The 23,722-nt window shown below is 43.2% G+C and overlaps 1 protein-coding gene across 1 annotated transcript in view; it reads right to left on the reverse strand.

Moving 5' to 3' along the window:
• The window catches only part of LOC149228500 (uncharacterized), a 323,052-nt gene that overhangs the window by 215,211 nt on the left and 84,119 nt on the right, over positions 1 to 23,722 (reverse strand). Inside the window, exons 2-3 of the mRNA XM_089378243.1 lie at positions 5,274 to 5,571; positions 5,020 to 5,172 (exon numbers count right to left, since the gene is read on the reverse strand). Of these exons, the coding sequence (XP_089234369.1) occupies positions 5,020 to 5,172; positions 5,274 to 5,571 (451 nt within the window). The remainder of the gene's footprint in view (positions 1 to 5,019; positions 5,173 to 5,273; positions 5,572 to 23,722) is intronic.

Genomic DNA, 23,722 nt, shown 5'->3' on the forward strand with positions numbered 1-23,722 from the left:
ATTTGATCCTGGGTCTATCATTCGGTTTATTTTTCTAATTTGCATGAGAGATTTTCTGAAGTTCTTCACAGTGAAAACCTTAAATTTTTATTCTTAAAATGTTTTCTGTGCTTATTGATGAATCTGGCTGTTAAGGGGCCAAAATCTGTACATTATTTTACTGTTCTAGGGTTTCAAATTTTTTCTGATCTAGGGTTTTAAATGTTTGCTTTATGCAGTTTTCATTAGCGTTTTGTTTTCTTGTACAGGGTTTTCAGTCTTTTTGGTGATCTTGTCCTTTCAGGTTTGCAGGATTATAAAAAAAATAAAAATAAAAAAATTTAAGGGCCTCACCCACACCCTATTCGCCAGGCAAATCGAAACATTCCAACACAGCATCCTCAGTTATCAAAGCGGATTTATAGTTTGGACGTAGGCGTGAAACCATTCAGCGATTTCATGAAACGCTGCTCTCTCTGCCGTCAAGCCAGCTCTCTGTCACGCAGATGTTATCGCGGGAGATGCATTACAGTAATGTTTGCTGAGTAAAATTTTTTTTAGGCACCTGCGGATGAGCGTCATTCTGTCTGCCGTCAAGAGCTGAGTTACGCTGAAGGTTCTCATCATGTGACTATCGCCAATGACTGAAACGAGTTTTACGCCCATCATATTTTCAGAACCCGAGTATAGTCAACACGCCAGAGTTTGTGTACAAATGAAATTCACGCAATTGTCATCCTCCGTCGAGCTGGTTCCCTGCATATGATCGATTTCTGAGAGGTGATTTAAGCGCAGGCCTGTTAGCAAAAAGACAAATCAAGGAATCTGAAGCATGAATCGGTTTATCATCAGGTTTTCTCGTCCCATTCCCGCTGGCATTCACGTTGGCGTATCAGGTAAGTCGAATTTTTTTATGTGGTCATATAACAATCCTGCGTATCAGCGTTTTTGTTTCTTTTGGATTTTACGATTTGCCACCAATCTGACTGTGTATGAAGCCCTCGATCTCGTCGTTCTGGTCATTGCACGCTATTTGATTCATCGCGTGGTCGAGTCGCAGCTCTTTAGGGTTCTTCAGCGTGGGTAAATTTTCATTTGTGGCAGCAGTTAATCGACTTGCTTTCTTTCTTCGAATTTTCTCGGCCTGCATTTTCTTCTTTAGAATTTACGCGCAGGAAATCTTTTCACTGTTTGAGTAGTTACGCTTGTGTGGTTGCGTTTTAGTTTAGGGTTTAGCTTATAGTTTCGATTTTTTTTATTTCTTTAGATTTTAATTGTATTTTAATATAATTTCATTTTGTATTTAAAGTTTAGTTTTATGATTTTTTCTAATTAGATTAAGTTTAGCATGGTTTTGTTTAGGGATTTAAGAGTTTCGTTTTAGCTTAGTTTAGTTATAGTTCAGATTTTAAAATTTTTAAATTTTAGTTTTATTTTTATATATAAAATATATATATATATATATATATATATATATATATAAAATAGTAAAAAAGATTTTATTTAAAAAAATTTAGTGCTTAGGTTTATATTTTTGTATAGTTAATGTTTTAGATTTTAAATTTTTATTTTAGATTTTTTCTCTTTTAAAAAAAAAAAAAAAATTGAAAAAATATAAAAATATTGTGGAAATTTTTAGATCCAGTTATTTTCGGGAATTGTCATATCTTTCATGCTGAGATCTAAATTTTCAAGTCGAGATGCGAAATTGATATCTGGTTAATGGTTTATGATTCGTGGTGGTTTAAAGCATTCATTTTTTGAAAATTCTCAATTGCTGGATATCGTTTTGGTCATTCTAAGAGCATTGTGATTTAGCTGATGATAGATGATTGCTGTTCATGGTCCATATTTTTATATCATCTAACAAGTAATCATTTTTATAATAATCTCTTAAGGCACTGGTCTGCTAATTTAATCAAATCATTTTAGTGCTTTTTTTATATCGTATCTCGTGTCTCCCAACCAACTGGTCGACAGTTGGTCTTCGCCATATCACAGGGCTACCCCCCTTAGCCGCGGGAGACAGGCTTAAACGGAGGGATCGGGGATCAGAGTGACAGCCCCCGGTCTGAGCGTTGTTGTGTCAATCTGCGCGACAACAAAACCCAACTTGGGAAAACCGGTGCAGCAGATGAGAGTTTTAATATTAAGCAGCAATGAAATAATTTGAGTACAACTAGATGTCAAAAATGACAATCCTACAGAAAAATACTGGTAAAGATCTGGAGAGGAATTTTCCTCACCCCACAAGCAATCTCCCGGCACAACTTGCCTTCAGAATTTCAGACCTCTGAGCCTCTGCGTCGGCCTCTACGTTGCTCTGCGGAGCTGGCTAGACGTCTAGCCTCGGACTAGACTCTGATGAAGTTGTTATGGCTTCTGCTGACCAGAAAGATGCTTCTCCAGCGCTCTGGGGCTCCTTCCCGACCTTTGGAACTGAAAACGTCAATCTCTCTCAACAAATCGACTTTGCCTCTAGATGTTACTGCGTTGCCCCAATGTCAGCCTCTCTGTGGCTCTCTTGCCTCTCTGCAAATGCACTCACTATCTCTAGAAACCTTTCTTCGACTTCATTGTCTCTGCCCCTCTCTCACTACTTCGATCTCGCTAGCTCTCTCTCCGGCAACTAACTGTTACTCTGGAAATCAATCTGCTCATGAAATCAAATTGCTCAAGTGTCTTCTCCAAGTTCCCATCGACTTCTTCTTATAATCCTCTGTTGGGACTCCAATGGCCAAGATTAAATCTTAATCGATGGCTAGGATCACCTTGAAGTCAATCCGTGTGAGTTTCTAGATGATTCACGCCTTGACTTAATTAATTCTAATTAATTAACCATAATAATCTAATTAAACCATTTCTAGGTGGTATTTCCAGAAATGATTTCTGAGTTTTGGAGATCTCATGTATTCTAGCCTCTCCATAAAAACTAACATTAATATCTAGGAGGGACAAGTACAAGGATTGGGAGGCCGACTTCTTTGTGGTTTCAGAATTGTCCATCAAATTCCCAAGGCAGAAATCATCTCCAAGAAAATGACAGTTTCCAAAGAGATTAGGAGGCCGAGTATTCTCTCTTGGTGCCAAAAGAAGGATGGATATAGGGAGACCGAATATCCTCAGTCTCAGAAGCCAAATTGTACAGCCATTTTTTGAATCGATCAGTTCAGGTTGAAGTCATGTTTCTTCTTCAAAGGGACCAAGGATTTCAAGTATTATTTCTCCACGATTTCCTCAGAATTCATCCACATGAAGGCGGAGATTATACACAGGGAAAAGAGGCCGAATCACTTTGATATTAGAAGCAAATATAATAGGCCGAAATTATTGTTGAATCACACAAGAAGGCTGAATGTTTGTATGACTGACATTTAGTTCCACAACTAGTATTTTGTTGGGCCACATTCCCTCTTCAAAGACAACAAGGGTTTCAAGTGCTGCCTTTCCATGAATTTCCAGGGTTTATCATCAAGCTAAATTTAAGAGGGAAACACCGAGTTATCTTACATCTGCAAGTATGGTTAAGAAGGCTGAGTGGTATATGTTGCAGAGGAGATTCGCTTGTCTCATTGACTGATTAAACTTTCCAGATTTAAAGTGTCATTGCCATTCGTCATTCTTCCAGCAAATTTACATGCAATTGCATGAGTACAAAGGAGGATCGAATCAGTCAGAAAAAGGGGCAATTGGGGGAGTTTCCAGGCATTAAATTTCATAAGGCCAAGCAGTATTTGGTCTAGAGACTGGCTCCAAACGCTGGTTAAAGGGGACAGATATCTGTGCAAGGAGGTCACCTGTACGTTCATGATCCAGACTTATAATTTCTCCTGAAGCCGCACCTGTAGCAGCTTGCTTATCACCAAGAAAAGTACTGTTGGGTTATACATGTTCCAGGTGGTATTTTTACAGTGGCATTGTACTCCTGTTAATTGCTCTCAGTAAAATATCAAACTTGCCTCAGAACTTTTTCTTGTCCAGTTTGCATACAAATTGTTTGACAAATTCATTGAAGTGACATTTTCTGAAGTTTGCACTCAAACTGTTTGTAAAAAGGTGTCGAAGAGAATTGTTGATATTTTTGGAAACATTTTCTTGAAATCTTTGGAATCATTCTCTAAATTATCTTTAGGAACTGCCTGGTATATTACAATCTGCCACTAAACTCCAAAGATCTTCTGAAAATGCGGAATAAGACTTGCATTTTCAGGAAGTAACAGATCACATCCCCACTAAACATGGTGGTAAACAATGATTATATGAAAAAATAAAAAGGGAAAATAAAGGCAATAGTTTCAGTGCTACACACTTTGAATAGACCTCACATGCAGTGGTTGCAAACATTAGTTACCATGTCAAAGAATTTTCACCGAATCTGTGCTGGTAAACAACACCTGCACTTCATATGCTACTCAAACGTAAATGATGTAAAACCTGATGCATGCTGGTGGCCCTTAAGGTTGAGTCATCATCAGACAAAAATTCTCGCTATCTAGAGTCCCAGATGCATTGATGAAATTAACTGAGATTGAAGAAGAAGAAGAAAAAGTGCAGAAAATGATTATATAAGGAGCCTACAGTGCTCTTCTGAGGCCAAGAGAATAATTATAAAAGCGCTCCTCGGATTTTTGGAAAACAGAAAAAAGAGGAAAAAATGGAATCCACGTATAAGATAAGATTGCCTTTGCTATCATCTGGACCAGTGTACCTTTTCATCACTTAATTTGACCTTTCATCACAAATTATAGAAGCATATGATCCCTTTATATCAGCACAAAGCTGTTACCTTTGAATTAGATACCTGATGGAAAAGTCTACTGTTTAGGATGACCAATAACCTCAAGACATTAAGAGAAAAATTATCAAAAGACATCTGTCAGAAACTGCCATTAATGAGGCATATCTACGTGATCTCAAATAAAGAAACTATGTTCATTCAGGCCACATAAAGCCATTTAATCTTCTATAATTAACCTTCAAGTGACAACCCATAATGAAAGTCAACATAAAAAGAAATGGTCAAAAAAGGAAGTATCTTACCAACTCAGAACAATAATGCATCCCAAATGCATCACAAGTAAATAGAATTCCAGATCCATGGTCAAGGGTAAACATAGTGTCAGGCCAATGCAAGTTAGGTGCCATAACAAACTCCAGAAGGTGTCCCCTTCCCAAGTCCAAGGTGCTGCCTCCCTGCAACAAATATAATCAAGCCCGCCCTCATAAAACTTGAGATATTATTTAGATATATAAACTCAATCTCAGAAGATAAGACATCAAGGAGTGCAACCTACTTTCACAACTAGGCTTTTGAATGGGCGTAAGACAAGGTTCTGCAGAAACGTAATGCATGTTTTCGATCCAACAACTGTTGCATTTGGTGCAAGATCTAAGAGATAGGGAATGAGACCACTGTGGTCGGGTTCTGTGTGATTAGCTACAATGTACTCAATTGCACTTGGATCAATGAGTTCCTTGATTGCTGAAAGGTAAAGACCTTTAAATTTTTCATGCGAAGCATCAATAATAGTCAACTTATCTGCATTGATTATAAAAGAATTGTATGTAGTCCCATTCTGCAAGCCGAATTCTCTGCATGATGGAAAACATATGTTATTCCAAAGCATTAGATGCAAGCATGAAAATATTTTTGACCATAGATAATATAAAAAATTTCAATAAAAGAAAATTTTATTAGCATAGGTTAAATAGTATTCAATCTCATTGACATGAAAAACCAGTAAGTATAACAGGAAGCAACAAATAGTCATATCTCAGCTAATTTAAATGACTCTTGAGAAAGGTATGTGTGTATTCTCATGGTCACAAGGTAAAAGAGGTTTGAAAGCTAGAGGAACAGAAAAAAAAAAAAAAAAACAAAACAAAACAAAATATAATCCAATTTTTTGATAGGAAATGATGAGGAAAAATATGGCAAGAAATGTCTTAAAATATATTGAATTTCGTAAAACAAAGCTAATATTCATCATAAATCAAATGTTAACAGAAATAAGTTGAAGATGATAAATTTCAGAGTTATAAACACAAAATTTAAACTCAATACATGATTCCATGCTTTGACTGAACTCACATATTTTCACTCTTTGGATATTGAAAATTTTTTATCACCATGAGTATGCCAAGTAAAGAAGCATGTGTGTGTCTATGTCTTATCACTCAAATTGTACTAAATGGTAAAATCCCTAATCCATAAAGTATGGCTCAAGGGGAAATTATATGACGGTCACCACTATCACCTCGATAGCCTATCTTCTACACTTAGGCTGGCTTTCCTCCAACTCAATGGGGGTATCCTTGGTAGGATTACTAAGTCCCAGCAATGAGGCATGAGGTGAAGTTGCATGTAGCCTTAGTAAAATGGAGTTTTGAGGTTTTTAGGGTTTTAAAATAGGTGATGGAAGGAAAGCTTAGCACCAAATCCAACCAGTGCAATGGCGTCAAGGTGAATCAAATGGCTTATGAGATCAACAAGAAATGCTCCAAATAATTGGCCTATTTTTTTCACGGATTAGGGCTTGGGGATTAGAACCAAAAGAAGAATAATATTTTACCCAATCAGGATCAACAATGAATATCAAGGTCTACAAGAAGGGAACCTTAGCAGAAAACCTTCACTAACAAGATCAATTATGGCTTGACAAATTTGCTTGATACTTTTGCTAGGGAACCACAAGGAAGAATAAACCATGGCATCAAATAATGGGTAAACAAAGAATGAAAGATGGAAAGAAATCATAATATCCCGCTTATTTATTTGACTTAATTTCCAAAAAATTAATCTCAAGAAATCCACCACAAAATTTTGCCAGGGAATTCAAGAATAAATTGCAAACTCAATTCTAGAAATTGTAGAGAAAAATATTGTACACTCTGGCTATTTTATTCATAATTTGGGAGTAAATTACATCAATTAATTTTGGAAGGAACCAGATGGAAATATTTCCAAAATCCCTTGGTTTGATTCCTTTGGCTCTGTTGTCACCCAAACTGTATGGGCAAAAATGCGACAACGCTCAGGATGGGGGTTGTCACTTTGATCCCGCCCTCTCCATTCTAGTTGTCTCCCTATAGCAAGCTATGGGGGGTAGTGCTTATGAAATGTGAAGATGGAAGATACATTGGTAACCAACAAATCCGAGAGACACAACTGAATGGCCTAGCAACTTGGTTAAATTAGCAAGTCATGTAATTTGATTAGATTATCGTGAAAGATCAGTGTCTTAAATGGAGTCAATTACTTGTTTAAGACAAATTATTTACCAAGTCACCAGATGAACAATTGTTGCTTAAGGATGCTTCACTATCCTATATGAAATGCAAATCCTACAATCTAGGTGAGATGCAAAGTCTTGGTTAATTTTAAGTTATATGCCTATCTAAGTGTACCCTTCCTCTTAACTATTTTGAAACTAGTCTCTAGAGTAGGTTGTAAGAGAGAAGCCAAGGGGAAGCAAGCTAAGGCTTGATTAACGATACCTCCCCTTAGGTTCTAACCACCCGGTACCTCCGGTGTTATAGAGACTGTGGCTCTGACGACTAAGAAAAGTGGGCCTATCTCTCTATCGACCAAGCTTGTGCTTGGAAGTTAATTAATTAATGAAAGAGACTAATCCTAAAATGCAAATGCAAGATATGAATGCTCTTAAGGGGAGATTATTAAGTTTCTTAAGTACCTAAAGACAAGATATAATGATCAATTTGAATTTAGAAACAATGGGGTACTTAAACAATAGATGACTGATAATCTCAACCACAAGAGAAAATGTTCAGACTTAATAGTGCCAGAAAGTGTTGCCAGTAATAACAATAGACAATTGCTCAAGTGATGAATAGAACAAGATCAACACTTCTTAAGACAATTAGCAAAATTCAAGATTATATCAATGAATCACCAATATGCCAATTAGATACTAGAGCCATAGTTTTAAAACTCCAACTCGGATTAGGAACCGGTCGAGGGTTGACTCTAACTCTGACTCTGACTCCGTATCGCCTTGGCCTAGTTGATTTTAGTGACTCGATCTTTGTAGAAAATACATTAAATATTTTTTTTAATGAAAAAACATAATTTTAAAGATTTTCATTCATGTTTCCAAACTCAAAGCATTAGAATATAGAGAGAAGACAACATATGATCAAAGTATGCTCATGAATATATCTATTATATCAAAATGGCACCCAGTGCATTGTCCAATACATGTAATATATAGAGATCAGAACAAAAACACATAACCAAGGAGGCTCTAAATGGCCTCTACAACAAAACATCACTAGTCACTACTGCTAGAGAAGCCAACATCATCTGGCTCAGACTCTGAATCAGAGTCAAACAGGGAAACCCATGGCTCCTCCTCCTCATCAAGATCTCTAATTGCAACTGTAAAAGTAGTAGCACTAGCAGGCGTAGCAGCTGCACGCTGAGATAGACAAGTTATGCACCTACGTCGTAGTTGAATATAGGAAGTGCCTGCAACTGGAGGACTTGGGTTGGGCCTGGTACTAATGGATCTGCATTTAATTTAACATTCTATTGTAATGCCTCCATCTCTAAATCCAAATCAACACCAATATCCTCATCAGGGTGAAACTCTGTTGGTTGACTCTCCACTACCCAATCTAATGATGGCCAACGCAATGGGATCTATATCAGGTCTTTTGTTCAGCAATTGGTTGCATCTTAGCCGGAGGTTGTATTGGATGTAGACTAGATCATTTAACCATTTTTGTTCCAAACAGTTTCTCTTCTTCGTGTGAATCCTCTAAAAGACGAACCAATTGTGCTCACATCCAGAAGCACTGCAAGTTTGACTCAAAATACGGATTGCAAACTTCTGCAATTGAGGAAAATGGCTACCGAATGCCTCATGTTACCACTCAAACTAGCATGGGGCCTAAAGAGGAAATTGCTAGGCCAAAGGAAACAATGGAGACGTAGCCCACTGTCACCTTAGCTAAGACTCTATACCCTTTACGGACTTTCACCGATGGGAGGAGACCTCGTATATGGAAGTTTGTCATGTCCCTTTGTAAATAAATTTGGAATAACACTAATTATTGCATTTTAGGGGCCAATTTTGGAGATAGTGGTGTCCATTCGATTTTTATTAGGAGATTAGACTTAGGAGAAGTTATTTTGTTGTGGTTAAATTACACATGGGGACCACCCACACAGGGGAAATACACACTCCCTAGTTTGGTTTATATAGAGGTGGTTAAGTTTTGCATGGAGGTGGTTAAGTGAGGGCCCATGATGGAGGTAAAATTGAAGGGAAAAGTGCTCCACAAATTCTATATAAGGAAGGAAACTCTCCTCATTTCAATCATCTTTTTGGCAATATCGATTTTTAGTTGGTTGCTCGATGTAATATCCCTTATCAGGAATATTTCTCAAACACAAGCAAACTCCAACCAGATATGCACTGGGAGGGCATTTACCAGATATGTCGCCTCTGAAAAGAGGACGAGATCCGGAGGCTACCTGGCCCTTTCCAGACTCCGTCTAAGAGTATAGGAGAAAACACACAAGTGGTATAATAGTCGAGAACTCAAGAGATAAAATAACGATGGTGCAACATACAATAATATAACCATAAGCAGATACTCAGGAAATGCGGAGAGAAATGCTAAGCCATTTTGTTATACTGAGTAATAGAATGAGTACAGGAGGTGATCCAGAAGATAGCACCTCGACTTGCACAAGGCAAGTGATGAAATACACTTAGAAGCAAAGGAATGGACCCTCTCTGAACTGCGTCCAAGCTGCTGGGAACTGCCATGCTGTTGCTACTGCTAGAAATCAAATGATGATTTGGGGCTTCTCCCCTCCTCAGAAAAGGCTGAAACTCTGGAATCGGACTCTACTCAAGAAACCCAGAAAATCCCAGAAAGATTTTCTGAAATGGTCGACCCCCGAAAATCACCCCCTTGGGGTTTTGCACAGTCCCTCAATGCTCTGCACTACCACTGAATGGAACCCTCCAGAAATATGCCTAAAACAGTTGCCAAAACTCTCCAATATGCAAGGGCTGATCCCGCTGCTCTATCTCTCAACACAAATCCTACTGCAAACCCCTCAACCCAGACTCCTGCCAGAAAGAACTGCATCCCTCTCTCAGTGCTACGCAGTCCTCCAAAACGCTGATGGAAATTCTGTTGAAATGCTGATGAAACTACTGCTGAAATGCCAATGGGAATACCTTGCCCAAGCAGGCACTCGAAGTCCCCCGGGGCTAAGGGTGAGATCTCCGAACGGAGACACTCAATGCACTAAACAGTGTTGTAGACTAGCTAAACAGCCAGCGTGCTCTAAGTCGAAATGACTATCACAAATGCTCATAACTTAATGATCAAAATGAGGGGGTTCCTCTCTCCTTTATAGCCTTTGCCTCTCTCAATCCCAAGGCTCACCTCCTCCTGCGTGATTCCTCTCTTGCCACGTGTTTCTTCCCTCCTGCGCAGTCCCTCCATGTGTCCGTGTGGGCTCCATTTCTGCGTCCCCCTTTGACCCCCTTGGCTCCATTTTAAGTCACAACGTTGTGTCACTAGGAAATGACTTTTTATTCAAAAAGTGAGTTATGTCCCCATTCCTCACTTTTTAATTTATAAATAACTATAGAAGGCAAAAATTGAACAAAATCGAATATTCCAATTAGCCATGGCTAATTAGGAATATTACAGTCTCCCCCGGCAAAATGTTGCTTGTCCTCAAGCAACTGAAGTGATGGATGCTGCAAGATTTTCTCGCTCTCCCAAGTGGCATCCTCATCCGGCAAATTCTTCCACCTCACCAAGAATTCCCGGACCGTCCTGCTCCGCAGTTGCCTCTCCTTGGTATCAATGATAGCCTCCGGCTACAATACCAAATGCCCCTCATCATCCATGGATGGTAGCTCATCTGTCACTATCACCTGCTACCCCAATGCCTTTTTCAGGCATGATACATGAAAAACGTTATGAATCTTGCTGCCTTGAGGCAGTCCCAACTCCTATGCAACCTATCCAATCCTGCGTATCACCCTGTATGGCCCATGAAAGCAGGGCTTGAGCTTCTCAGCCCCCTTCTGTTTTAGTGACGACTGTCGGTATGGCTGTAATTGTAGGTAGACCATGTCCCCTACCTCGAACTGTCTCTCCACCTGACCCCTATCGACATACAGCTTCTGCTAGTTCTGCACTATAGCCATGCTATTCTTGAGAGCTCGGAGGATGTCCTAACTCTCTTGGATCCAAATCTTGGCTCTAGGAGCCTTGCTATCACCAAACATCACGTCAGCAAAAGATAAAGGATGATACCCATATAGGGCATATAATGGTGACATACCGATGGACATGTGATGCAAAGTGTTGTAGCAATACTCCCCCAGATGCAGCCACCTCAGCCATGCTCGTTGCTACTCACTAACATAGTTACTTAAGTAGCCCTCCAGCCACTTGTTAACTATCTCTATCTGCCCATCCGTCTATGGGTGATAACTGGTACTCGGTGTCAACTCCGTCCCCACCAACCGAAAAAGCTCCTGCCAAAACCCGCCCATGAAACGGCTGTCCCTATCACTAACGATGGTCTTAGGAAGACCATGTAGCCTAAAGATCTCTCTGAAGAACAGCTCGGCCACCTGTAATGCTGTATAGTGTGCGGATATGGCAAAAAAATGTACGTACTTCGTCAGTCGATCAACGACGACAAAGATACAATCCTTGCCCTGGGCAACCCTGTGATGAAGTCCATCGAAATACTCTCCCATTTCCCCTCCGGAATGGGAAGAGGCTGCAATAAACCCACGGGATGGCTCATCTCTCCCTTGTTCCTATGGCAAACATCGTACTCCTGGATGTGCTGGAGTACGTCCTCCTTGAAGCCCTTCCATGAGAACCTCTCTCTAATGGCCCTGTAGGTTTTGGTAAACCCTTGATGTCCTGCCAATGGTGAATCATGTGATGCCTGAAATATCTTCTTCTTGAGCTGAGACCCCTCAATCAAGAAGATCCTGTCCCTGTAATAGATGATCTCATCGACCACCCTGTACCTGTCATATGTCACCTGCCCATCCAGAACCTCACATGCAAACCTGTCCTTGGAGTACTCTACTAAGAGTTGAGCGCTCTAGTCTGTATCCAAGCTCATAAGAGACAACATGGCTAGTCTACGTGAAAGGGCATCTACTACCACGTTGTTCTTACCCTTGCCATACTCTATGTCAAAGTCATATGCTTGGATCTTACTGATCCACTTCTACTGCCTCTCCTGTAGCTCCTTCTGCTCCAAAAAGAACTTGAGGCTATTGTGATCAATCCTCACCCTGAACCTGTTACCCACCAGATACTGCCAGTACTTAGCCAATGCATGCATGATGGCCAGCATCTCTTTGTCGTATATAGAATACAACCTCTCGTGTGGAAGGAGCTTCCGGCTCTCAAAGGCTATAGGGTGACCTACCTACATCAACACTGCGTCGATCCCCTCTCCCAATGCATCACACTCCAAAACAAATGGTTGCGTAAAATCTAACAATGCAAGCACTGGGCAGCTGCTCATAACCTCCTTGAGCCTGTCAAAGGCTCGCTGCGCTGTATTCGACCAACTGAATGCCCCCTTCCTCGTCAAATCTGTCAGGGGTGCAGCAAGCTGTGAGAAACCTTTGATGAACTTCCAGTAGTAAGTACAAATTCCAATGAATCCTCGAAGTTCCGTCACGTTTCTCGGCTCCGGCCATTCTCTGATGGCCCTGATCTTCTCCTCGTGGACTCTCACTCCGTCCACCCCTATGATGTGTCCCAGATACAACATCTCCGTCAACTCAAACTCACACCTAGAGAGTTTGGCATAGAACTGCTGCTCCTGTAAGATACGCAGTACTGTCTCAATGTGCTGGAGATGCTCCTCCCAAGTCCTATTGTAAATGAGAATATCATCAAAGAATACCAACACAAACTTCCTCAAGTGACTATGGAAGATGTGATTCATGCAGGACTGAAATGTAGCGGGGGCATTGGTTAGCCCAAAAGGCATCACCAAGAACTCAAAGTGCCCATAGTGACACCTGAAGGCAGTCCTGGGAATCTCCAGCTCCCTCATGCGAATCTAATGGTACCCAGATCTCAAATCAATCTTTGAGAAGACCGTGCTCCTCTCAACTCATCCATCAACTCATTGATCCTGGGTATGGGGTACCTGTTCTTCAGGGTCTTCTTGTTCAGGGCCTTGTAGTCAATGCACATCCTCAATTTACCATCCTTCTTCTTTACCAACACCACAGAAGAAGCAAAAGGACTCGTGCTCGGTCGAATGTGCCCAAGAGCCAACAACTCCTGGATAGCCCACTCAATCTCATCCCGATAGGCCTTGGGGTGCCTATAGGGCGTGTGATCACTGCCTGTACGCCTTGCTCAAGCTCGATGGTGTGCTCAAACCCCCGATCCGGTGGCTGTCCTGGTGGAATCTCCCCAAACACTATGGCATACCGATCAAGGATGGACTGTATCTCTGGATGTACTGTCTGCCCTGTAGTCCCTACCTCTGATGCACGCAGCTCCACTACCCACTCTATGTCTCCCTTCCGGAAGACTGCCTCCATCCGATGAGCCGAAACAGTCTGAGGCGGATATGTGTGTTGTCCCCATATCTTCTCATGCCTCCCTGTCTTCTCATCATCCCACTCCATCTCTAGTGTCTTCCAATCCGTCGTGACCTTCCCTAGAGTGATAAGCCACTGAACTCCCAGTATCATGTTGGTGTCCGGAATATCGACCACGAAAAAGTGGTCAGTCAATGTGTAGGTGCCCATCATCACCAAAAGCTCTGGAACATAACAAGCACACATCATGGTCATCTCCTGGGACCAAGACTGAAAACCCATCGAAGCTCTCTGTCTGTATACCTCTCCACTCCACCATCTGTGCATCGATGAAATGTAGGTCGCCCCACTGTCAACCAAAACCGATACTCGCTAGCCACGTACTATCCCTCGTACACGTAGCGTTAGATACTTGGGAACTCCTCGCAACGCTGCAAGGGCCCCTCCGATAGGTGCAAAAGATGCACCACCTGCTGCTGGCGGTGGAGGTGGCAAAGGTCCCTATATGGCATGACTATCTCCTGCCTCCACATCATCCTCTTCTCCACTGCTCTCGGAGAAGACCTCAATAAAGTCTGCCTTGCCAGCAGCACATCCATGTCCTGGTGCCCACGGCTCCTGACAGGTGAAGCACAACCGCTTCTTCTTCAGCTCCCACCTGACATCGTCGTCAATCTGTACTCGTCCTAGATTCCCCTTTGGAGGTGGAATCCTCACATCCTTCCCTTTAGACTGAAAAGTCAGTCTCTGGGGGTAAGGTGTCCGGGTCCTGGGTAAGACATCTTGTAAATCCCGGGTCCTGCTGATAGCGTCCTGGAGTGTCGTTGTTCTAGTGGATCGAACTAAACCCCGAAGTGGCTCTGCTAACCCCTCAACATACATATAGACCCTCTACGCCGTGGATAGGTCTGGCACCATCACGGAGACCCTCAAGAAATCTGCAATGTAGGTCTCTGGGCTCCCTGTCTGTTTGAGCCTCGTCAGCTCAACAAAATGTTGCTCTGGATCCCTCCGATCAAATCGCTCCATCAATCTCCTGGTAAACTCGGCATATGTTGTCACTGTAGAGTGCCCGAGTGTAACCATCCCATGAAACCACCAATCCTGGGCCTCACCATCCAAATGCAATGTCACCACCTTAATGGCCTCTGACTCTGACATCTGGTTAAGCTGGAAATAAATGTCCAGCTTCTCCACCCAATACTTTGCCGAACTATTTGATGAACCATCAAACGTAGGCAAGTGGAATCTACTCGCTGCACAGTGGGTGTCACCATCATAGTAATGTCGGTACCCTCTGTGATGGTCGCGGGGTCTACTATCCCGCTGGAACTGAACAAAATCTCTAAATGAGAGGGCTTCCCTGAAATCCTGCCCATATGCCTGGTACTCTGCAAAATAATCGCCCATATGTCCGGGCTCTGCCTCCTGCTGGGCTACGGCCCCCGTGTTTGCTCCTAAGAAGGTGGGCATGGTAGAGCGTGTAGGGGCATGTGAGCCCACCTGCTGCGCAGTATCACGCTGCTCTTCAAATGGTGGGATGCGCCCAATCCCTCACCAACCTGGAAAACCCGTGGGCTCTCACGTTGTCTGGCCTCTACTACCATGAATCTCTGCCCCATCACCTCAATCTGCCGCGATAAATCCTGCATTGATTTGAGGAGCATATCCGCAAATCTCTTCCCATCATCATCTACCATCGGATCCTCCTGCTCTACGTCCACCACAGGCTCCTTTTGTCCTGCGTCCACCACAGGCTCTTCTTGTTCTGCATCCACCACCGAAACACAGTCTCCCTCTCCGTAAGTGTTCTCCAACCTACGCCTAGTGTCTTTGTATCTCCGACCTTTGTAATAGATGTAGGGTTTTTCCCCCGGTGTCATAGATTGCTAGCTCCACAGGCTGAGCCAGATCTATGCTTTGATACCACTATAGTATCCCTTATCAGGAATATTTCTCAAACACAAGCAAACTCCAACCAGAGATGGACTGGGAGGGCATTTACCAAATATGTCACCTCTGAAACGAGGACGAGATCCGGAGGCTACCTGGCCTTTTCCATACTTTGTCTAAGAGTATAGGAGAAAACACACAAGTGGTATAATAGCTGAGAACTCAAGAGATAAAATAACGATGGTGCAACATACAACAATATAACCATAAGCAGATACTCAGGAAATGCGGAGAGAAATGCTAAGCCATTTTATTATACTGAGTAATAGAATGAGTACAGGAGGTGATCAGGAAGATGGCACCTCGACTTGCACAAGGCAAGTGATGAAATACACACAGAATAGTAAAGGAATGGCCCCTCTCTGAACTGCGTCCAAGCTGCTTGGAACTACCGTGCTGTTGTTGCTGCTAGAAATCAAATGATGATTTGGGGCTGCTCCCTTCCTCATAAAAGGCTGAAACTCTGGAATCGGACTCTACTCAAGAAACCCAGAAAAGCCCTGAAAGATTTTATGAAATGGCCGACCCCCGAAAATCACCCCCTTTGGGTTCTACGCAGTCCCTCAATGCTCTGCGCTGCCACTGAATGGAACCCTCCAGAAATCCGCCTGAAACCCCTGCCAAAACTCTCCAATATGCAAGGGCTAATCCCCCTGCTCTATCTCTCAGCACAAATCCTACTGCAAACCCCTCAACCCAAACTCCTACCAGAAAAAACTGCATCCCTCTCTCAGTGCTGCGCAATCCTCCAAAATGCTAATGGAAATGCTGCTGAAATGCCAATGGGAATACCTTGCCCGAGCAGGCACTCGAAGTCCCCCCGAAGCTAAGGGTGAAATCTCTGAACGGAGACACTCAATGTGCTAAACAATGCTGCAAACTAGCTAAACAGCCAGTGTGTTATAAGTCAAAATGACTATCACAAATGCTCATAACTGAATGATCAAAATGAGGGGGTTCCTCTCTCCTTTATAGCCTTTGCCTCTCTCAATCCCAAGGCTCACCTCCTCCTGCGTGATTCCTCTCTTGCCACGTGTTTCTTCCCTCCTACGCAGTCCCTCCATGTGTCTACATGGGCTCCATTTCTGCGTCCCCCTTTGGCCCCCCTTGGCTCCCCTTTAAGTCACAACGTTGTGCTACTAGGAAGTGACTTTTTATTCAAAAAGTGAGTTATGTTCCCCTTCCTCACTTTTTTATTTATAAATAACTATAGAAGGCAAAAATTGAACAAAATCGAATATTCCAATTAGCCATGGCTAATTAGGAAGATTACACTCGCGTTGCTTAGCCGAGTCACTTGTTGTTCAGCACAATTTTTTCAAGCGAAGAGCTCACCCTTTCTTCGGGGAACTTAGAGTGCCACCCTAGGAAGGTTTTCTTTCATTTCTTCGGGAGGAGGATCTCGGTGTGATTCCCAGTGATTGCATCCATCTCCAGGTGATGCATATTATTGGAGGAGTGTGTTACTTCGCAGGGTGATTTTTGCACTTCCTGGGCCAGTGCAAAGGCAGCACTGGGTGTTCACGTGGAGGGTAGAGTATCAGTCTTTGAGGTTGAAATTTACAGTGGAGGTTAAGGGGAAATATTTGGAGAAGCGATCGTTGCATTTTCATGAGATCGGAGGACGATTTCGTTGGGGTTTATTGCAAGTTGTTTTCTGGAGCAGTTTGAAGGGCGTGGAGCATATTGGAGGTCGATTTCGAAAGTTCAAAATCCGGCCAAACCATTTCTGGATTTTTCTAGGTTTTCAACAAGGATCCTAGATATAAAGCTTCATAATTTTCTAAGCACCAAGGGTAGGGTTTCCAGCCGTATCTTTGAAGCAGACATTGCAGAATTGTTGGGGATTGCTTAGGGCATATTGGAGGCTAAATTTGGGAGGTTGGATTCAACCCAAACCCTTTCTGGGTTTTTCTGGGGTTTTGACAAGGATCCCCGATATAAAGTTACTGCATTTTTTGATAACTAGAGATGGGGTTTCTTGAGCCATCAATGTAGTTTCTAGGGACAAAACAAAACATTAGAGGAGCAATCATTTCCAGCTTCAAGATTATTGTTTTATCACCTAGGTCTTGTCAAGCTTGCCCTTGAGGCAAGCCTAGGTGCATTCCTTCCATGTTTTGTACTCTTGCACCAGTTTATAATAAAATGGCTCAGCTGCTTCCATATTTCTAATAGTTATGGGTGTTTTCTAATTGTTTTGAAATTTTTGTGGTGAAAATTGTTATTTGCTTGCATATCATTGTTTTTCTTATTTTGGAACATTACAGCTGTATCAAAGCATGACCTTGGCCAAGTTGTGGGAAAGTAGTGAGAAGATCATGGAAGGTTTGGGTATGAGTGCACAGTGACAGGTGAAACCGGAGACAAACCCATGGCTCAAATGCAGAAATTCTGGGGTAGAATTCATTCAAACGATGAGAGGTTGGCCTAGTTGAGGACAGTGACAAACCAAACCCATCATCACCCTTACAATAGAGACGTAGAGGTGAGCAAGCTGTGGGGGTGCAACCATCTACATCATTTGGTGAAAGTCGACAAAATCAGGGCACCAGATCTCCTGGAAAGAGGCAGGCAAGACAAGGACAGTTAGAGGGTGAGACCAGGGGGCACTTTCGCTGGTGGAGACCTAGCTTTAAATATCAAGAGCCTGAGGAGAAGGTCGAGCATGATGCTGAGAGCCCACAAGATGGTGAGGAGCAAATCGATATACCTGATGTGGCACAGGAGTCATCTTTATTAGAGACCTCTTTGATAGCCCCAATTGACACCTTGGTGGAGAGGATAGAGCCTACATAAATAGAGACATTTGTTGAGGAGGTGCCACCCATGGATGAGATGTCGATAGTTGCTAAGGTATTAAACTTGTAACTGAGTCTGCAGGCAATAGATACCCACGACAGTTTCATTAGTTCCAGGCCGACTTTCTAGCATTGAGGGAGGAAGCCACGACAGTACAAGGGGCCATTCTAAAACAAAACGAGGAGCTGGAGGGCATGAGAGTGGTTTTTCCCGAGTCATTGGCCAAATTGACTCGTGTTGGGGAGAGGTTGGATTCCCTAATGGTACAACTAGAGTGCACATTAGAGCATTAGAGAAGTCCTCTTCAAACATACATATATGGGGCTTGTAGCGTCAGTAGTTTACCTTTGCACCTTAGAGAGGGAGAGGCAGAGCCACCTCAACATATTTTATGTGTTGACCAGGTTGATGAGATGAGGCGACATGAGCAGCATAGGGTGCAACATTCGCAGGATGGAGGGCTTGTCCTATGTATGGGAGTTCGTACATTCAATCCCTCTCTTGGGGTTGGATGGCGAGAGATTATGAGTTGGTATCCAGTGGAGTGGACTTTGGAGATGGTAGTGGACCGGCATGAAGCTCAACAGGAGCTTTCAGGCATTAGGGATATTGTAAGCCCATACTGGAATTGGGATCCAAGTGGGACTACCTATCATTACCTGGATATGTTGGTTGACTACAACCTAGATGGTACAATTGACCTAACAATTGAGCATGCACATTCGTTAGGGGAGTCTCGGTCAGCACTAGTGGCCAACCAGTTTATGGACATACTTGTAATGTTCCAAACTAGGGAAAATAGTGCTATGCAAAGCGGACAATAAAAATAACACCATAAAATTAAATCAAACCATCAGACACAAAATTGGCAACCAATTTGGATTGTCTACTCATTTTATTGAATGGGAAGAGGTGTACAACAAGGTGCTGGAATGTGTGCACCTGAGCTTGCTCTAGGCAAGCTAGCAAAATACCAAAATGAACAATGGAACACCCTCCTCAAGTTTGCCGGTAATCTGGCCCAAGAGTTGCGATGTTACTGCCCATAAAGGTGTCGCTGCATGGAATGATATGTTGTTAGAGCCTTCCCTGCTAGTCAGAAAATTGTGAGAAATTAATCTCAGCCTTTACGTTGACCTTGGAATTTTGGCCCAAATTCCTCTTGGCTGAGTTGGGACCCCTCTTTGACCCCTCAGATCTTCCCAGAAAATTCTATAAAATTAGGAGCGTACTCCTTGCCAAAAACCCAGAAAGGGTTTCCCTTGGTTCCAACCTTCAAAAATTGACCCTTCACAGCTTGGCTCTCCTCCAAATACGAACTCTGTTGTTGTGACTGATCCTGTCAATCTCTTCACTCACAACTCCAGCAATCCTTCTCAAATGGCCCTCGAAATGATCTCATATCTCCCCAACTCCAAAATCCCCGGTATAATGTTGCCCCAATGAATTTCACTCCAATGGTTGCGCAGCCCCTACAATGTTGTTACTCCCCCTACTCTGCGTTGTTGCTACTCTCCCTGCTGCTGGAACTCAGCCTCTTTGTTGTTGCTCAACCTCCTGTTGTTGTACTCGGCCCTCCTGCTGTCGTAACTCGGCCCTTCTGTTGCTCCTTTCCCTACGACTGTAACATGGCCTCCTTGTTGTTACTTCCCTTTGCTGCTGTAACTCGACTTGCTATTGTTGTAACTCGACTCACTAGTGCTGGTACGACTTGCAACAAGTAGAACTCCCTCCTAGAGCTAGCACTCAAAGTCCACCGAAGCAAGGGTTGAGATCTCCACTCGGAGAAACTCGTGTGCTAAACAGCACAGTAACCCGACTAAGCAGCTCAAGCAACTAATATTGAGTTCAATATGTCAAAAGATAAGATATCAAAATGAGGAGAGTTGTCTTCCTTATATAGATTTCATGGAGCACTTTTCCCTCCATCGTGGGTCCCTCACCTAACCATCGATTTCCCCTCCATGCAAATCGAACTAGGGAATGCGTATTCCGCTAGTATGGGTGGCCCGCACATATACTTAACCACATTGAAATAACTTCTACTAAGTCTAGCCTCCTAATAAAATCGAATGGGCCCCATCACCTCCAAAATTGGCCCCAAAATGTAGAAATTAATACTGCTCCAAAATAATTTAGGAAGGGACATGACAGTCCTCCCCTCCCAAATGTTGTTTGTCCCCAAGCAACTTCAGTGCTGGACACTCAAGTATGTGCTCACCCTCCCAAGTAGCATTCTCAATCGGTAAGCTCCTCCAATGCACCAAAAATCGCTTGTCCTCAAGCAATGCCTGAATGAGCATCCTCTCTAACTGCTTCTCCCTACTGTCACTGCAACATGTGCCAGGGTCCCAGATCTGCCACTAAATCGTCCCTGACCTTAGCACTATCCTGATATGAAAGAATCCTTTAATACCAGGATCCCAGGCCATCCTGTCCAACATGAAGCTCCCCTCGCTCCACTCACTATCTTGCCCAGTCCAAGTACCAAAAGTCCCCTGCTCCATCAGTGACTCGCTAAAGCCCAATGGAAGATATGTATGATCTCCCCCTGCAGTAGCCGACGCATCCCTAAAGGTTATTGAGTTGTGAAGAGTTGTGATGCCCCAGTTCCCTGCTAGTCCCAGAGTGGTGCCACCATGCTGACACTGCGCTACTCTGACTATGTCATACTCCCCATCGTGCATAGACAGTATCCTCCTCTCCTGGAACTCGATGGTGGAATACTGAAAGAGGCGAGACACATCCTGCCTGGGAATCTCCATGGCGCCAAGGCCTACCCATCCAAATCTAACTCTGAACCTGTGCAACAACAAAGAATATCTGCCTCCCCATATGATGAAACCCCATGTGAACCCCCATGTGTCATCCCAAGAGCGAACTATATCACTCTGCCAAGACTCCACTCATCACGAGTGATCTATCGATCAACTAAATCCCTGCATCCCATAGCCAGACTTGTTGCGGCATAGCCTTGACAACAGATGGAATCCCTCTGGCCCTCATCTCTAGTCCCTACATGCCACCCATATATAGGCTCCATACATTATGAACTAATCTGAGGCATGCTAAACTGTCCTATGCCAGCCACTGTGTAGTACCGATGACCATTGGAAACCACGTGTGACAAATAGCTACTCCCTGAATGCAACCAATAGATGGGTATTTGAAACATGTAATCGACTCAGTGTACGCGGATCCATCCTGCTTCTGCCAACCATCGCCACTGGTTCAGCTACCCGCCCTCTAGAGAATGTGTCGATACAATGTCGAGAATCCGGATACATACTGGACAACTATCTCAGCGGTACACGGTAACCTCTGCTCTTGAATGGTCCAAGCATTCCCTGTGGAAAGAGTGACACATGTCCCCTGTGAAAATTCCTAAATCTAACACATCAAAAACCCCTATTGCAATTATTGGTTTACAATCTCCTACTTGTTCTTTACATTAACAAGTTATTTAATTGCATAAATATCGAAGTAAACACTATTGCAACCTTCACACATATACAGATCAAATAAACAGAGACAATAACATAAGGGACACCGATATTTTTCGACAATCGTCCCCGGAAAAACCCAATTCGAGAAACTGGTGCAGCATATAGAGGGTTTGTATTATTATGCAAATTTCGTGAATACAACTAGGGTGCCAGAATTGGCTCACCCAATAGAGAATATCCTTGCCAGTAGTACCTCTATCCGAAGACAAATATTCTAGCAAATCAGCAACCAAATGATCAAACCCCGCAGCGACTCTAGTTGTTCCCTATGCTGGACAGTGAAAGCTGCTCCAAGCACTACTCTGGAACTGCGTCACTTCTCTAGGAGCTGCATCACCCTCTCCTGACTCAAAATCGGTTGATTTGATCCCAGTCTGCCCCACATAATCTCCCCAATGCTGCCTCTTAGGCCCAGCGTCAGCCTCTGTGGCTTTTGTGTCAACCCTTTCCGTCCTCTGCGTCAGCTTTACGACCTTTGCGTCAGCGCTTCTAAGGCCCATGCTATCTTTCCTGGCACTACGATGCCTCTCTGCTATGTATTCTTCAACCTCATATGAAAATCCCTTGCTAAACTGCACCTCACTGCAACTTTGATCACTAACTCGATTTCCTCAGCGAACCTCCCCCCAGAAAATTGAATTCTTTGATCACTTGGTGTGTCTCCAACTAACCCTGAAGCCTCCTCTTATACTTTTCCTGTTGACGAATCAACGGTCGAGATTAAGTCCCTAATCAACGGCTAAGATTAGAAATAGCTTGATCCTCGTCACTTAGAACTTTCTCACCCATATTTTATTAATACACATTAATATTTTTATTTTCCTAAGTTTAGACTTAGGAACTCATTAAAAATATTAATTATTTTAATAACTCCTCATCTGAGTGGAATTTCTCCAAACAATTTTTGGGTCTTGGAGATCTCATGTGTCTTAGCCTCTCCCCCAATTTTCAAGGCTAGATCACATTTGATGCTACCCAAAATCAACACTCCCTCTTAGCAAGGAATGTGCTCTGGCAATGCTTCACCATAGAAGCATCACACTGATCCTCTACATCGGTCCTCTGTGTTGATGCTTGGCCTGCTGCCCCACATCCACTGCACTCTTGCTTCATGTACTGTTGCCCATGACACTACGACTACCACTGATACATCTGTACTGCAGCACCCTCTCAACATGATGCATCATGCTGCCCATAGCACTGCCATTGCTAACTGTTGCACTGCAACTCAGTTACCACGAAGTAAGTAACTGACTTCATCCAAACACTGACATCCTGATTAGTCTGGAAGCCTCGTGGTGTTGAAGCTACCTCTGCTGCTAATCTGTGCTCCCTCTACTACCACTATGCTGCTGCAATCTACTCTGTGCTTCTCACACTGTTGCATCCTCCACTACACTGCTACAGACTTCGACACTCTAGCACTGCCATTGTTACTCCATCACACCTTGCTCCCCCAACACCTGTCATCATGCTACTGTAGTTAAGGGCTCCCATAGCCGTATGTGATCCAAGAGTTTGGGCACCTCAAGGATCCTGCCCCTTGTAGTCCTCCCAGCTACAACTCGATGTCTCCCCACCTCTTCTCTAGAGGCGCATGAGCACTCATGGCCCAATCGTCATCAATCTCGACATCCTTCTCTGCCTTTGCTAGAGCATCCTTTGAGCTGGAAGCTTCTCCCTTTCCTTTCTTCCTGGGGCACTAAGAGGTATAATGTCCCAGCTCCCCACAAATGAAGCACTTGAGCTTGGAGATGTCTTTCTTCTTCCTCTTTTGTAGCCCCTGTTGTCCCACTGATACAAGCGCTACATCCTCCTCCTCCTCCTTGATTCAAACTCCCTTACCGCTACTCCCCACCTTGGTCAATCTCCTGAGCTCTTCCTGTC

This window comes from Pinus tabuliformis, chromosome J, assembly GCF_031772625.1.
Source record: "Pinus tabuliformis cultivar Carrire ecotype Pingquan chromosome J, CPIR1, whole genome shotgun sequence".
Lineage (NCBI taxonomy): Eukaryota > Viridiplantae > Streptophyta > Pinopsida > Pinales > Pinaceae > Pinus > Pinus tabuliformis.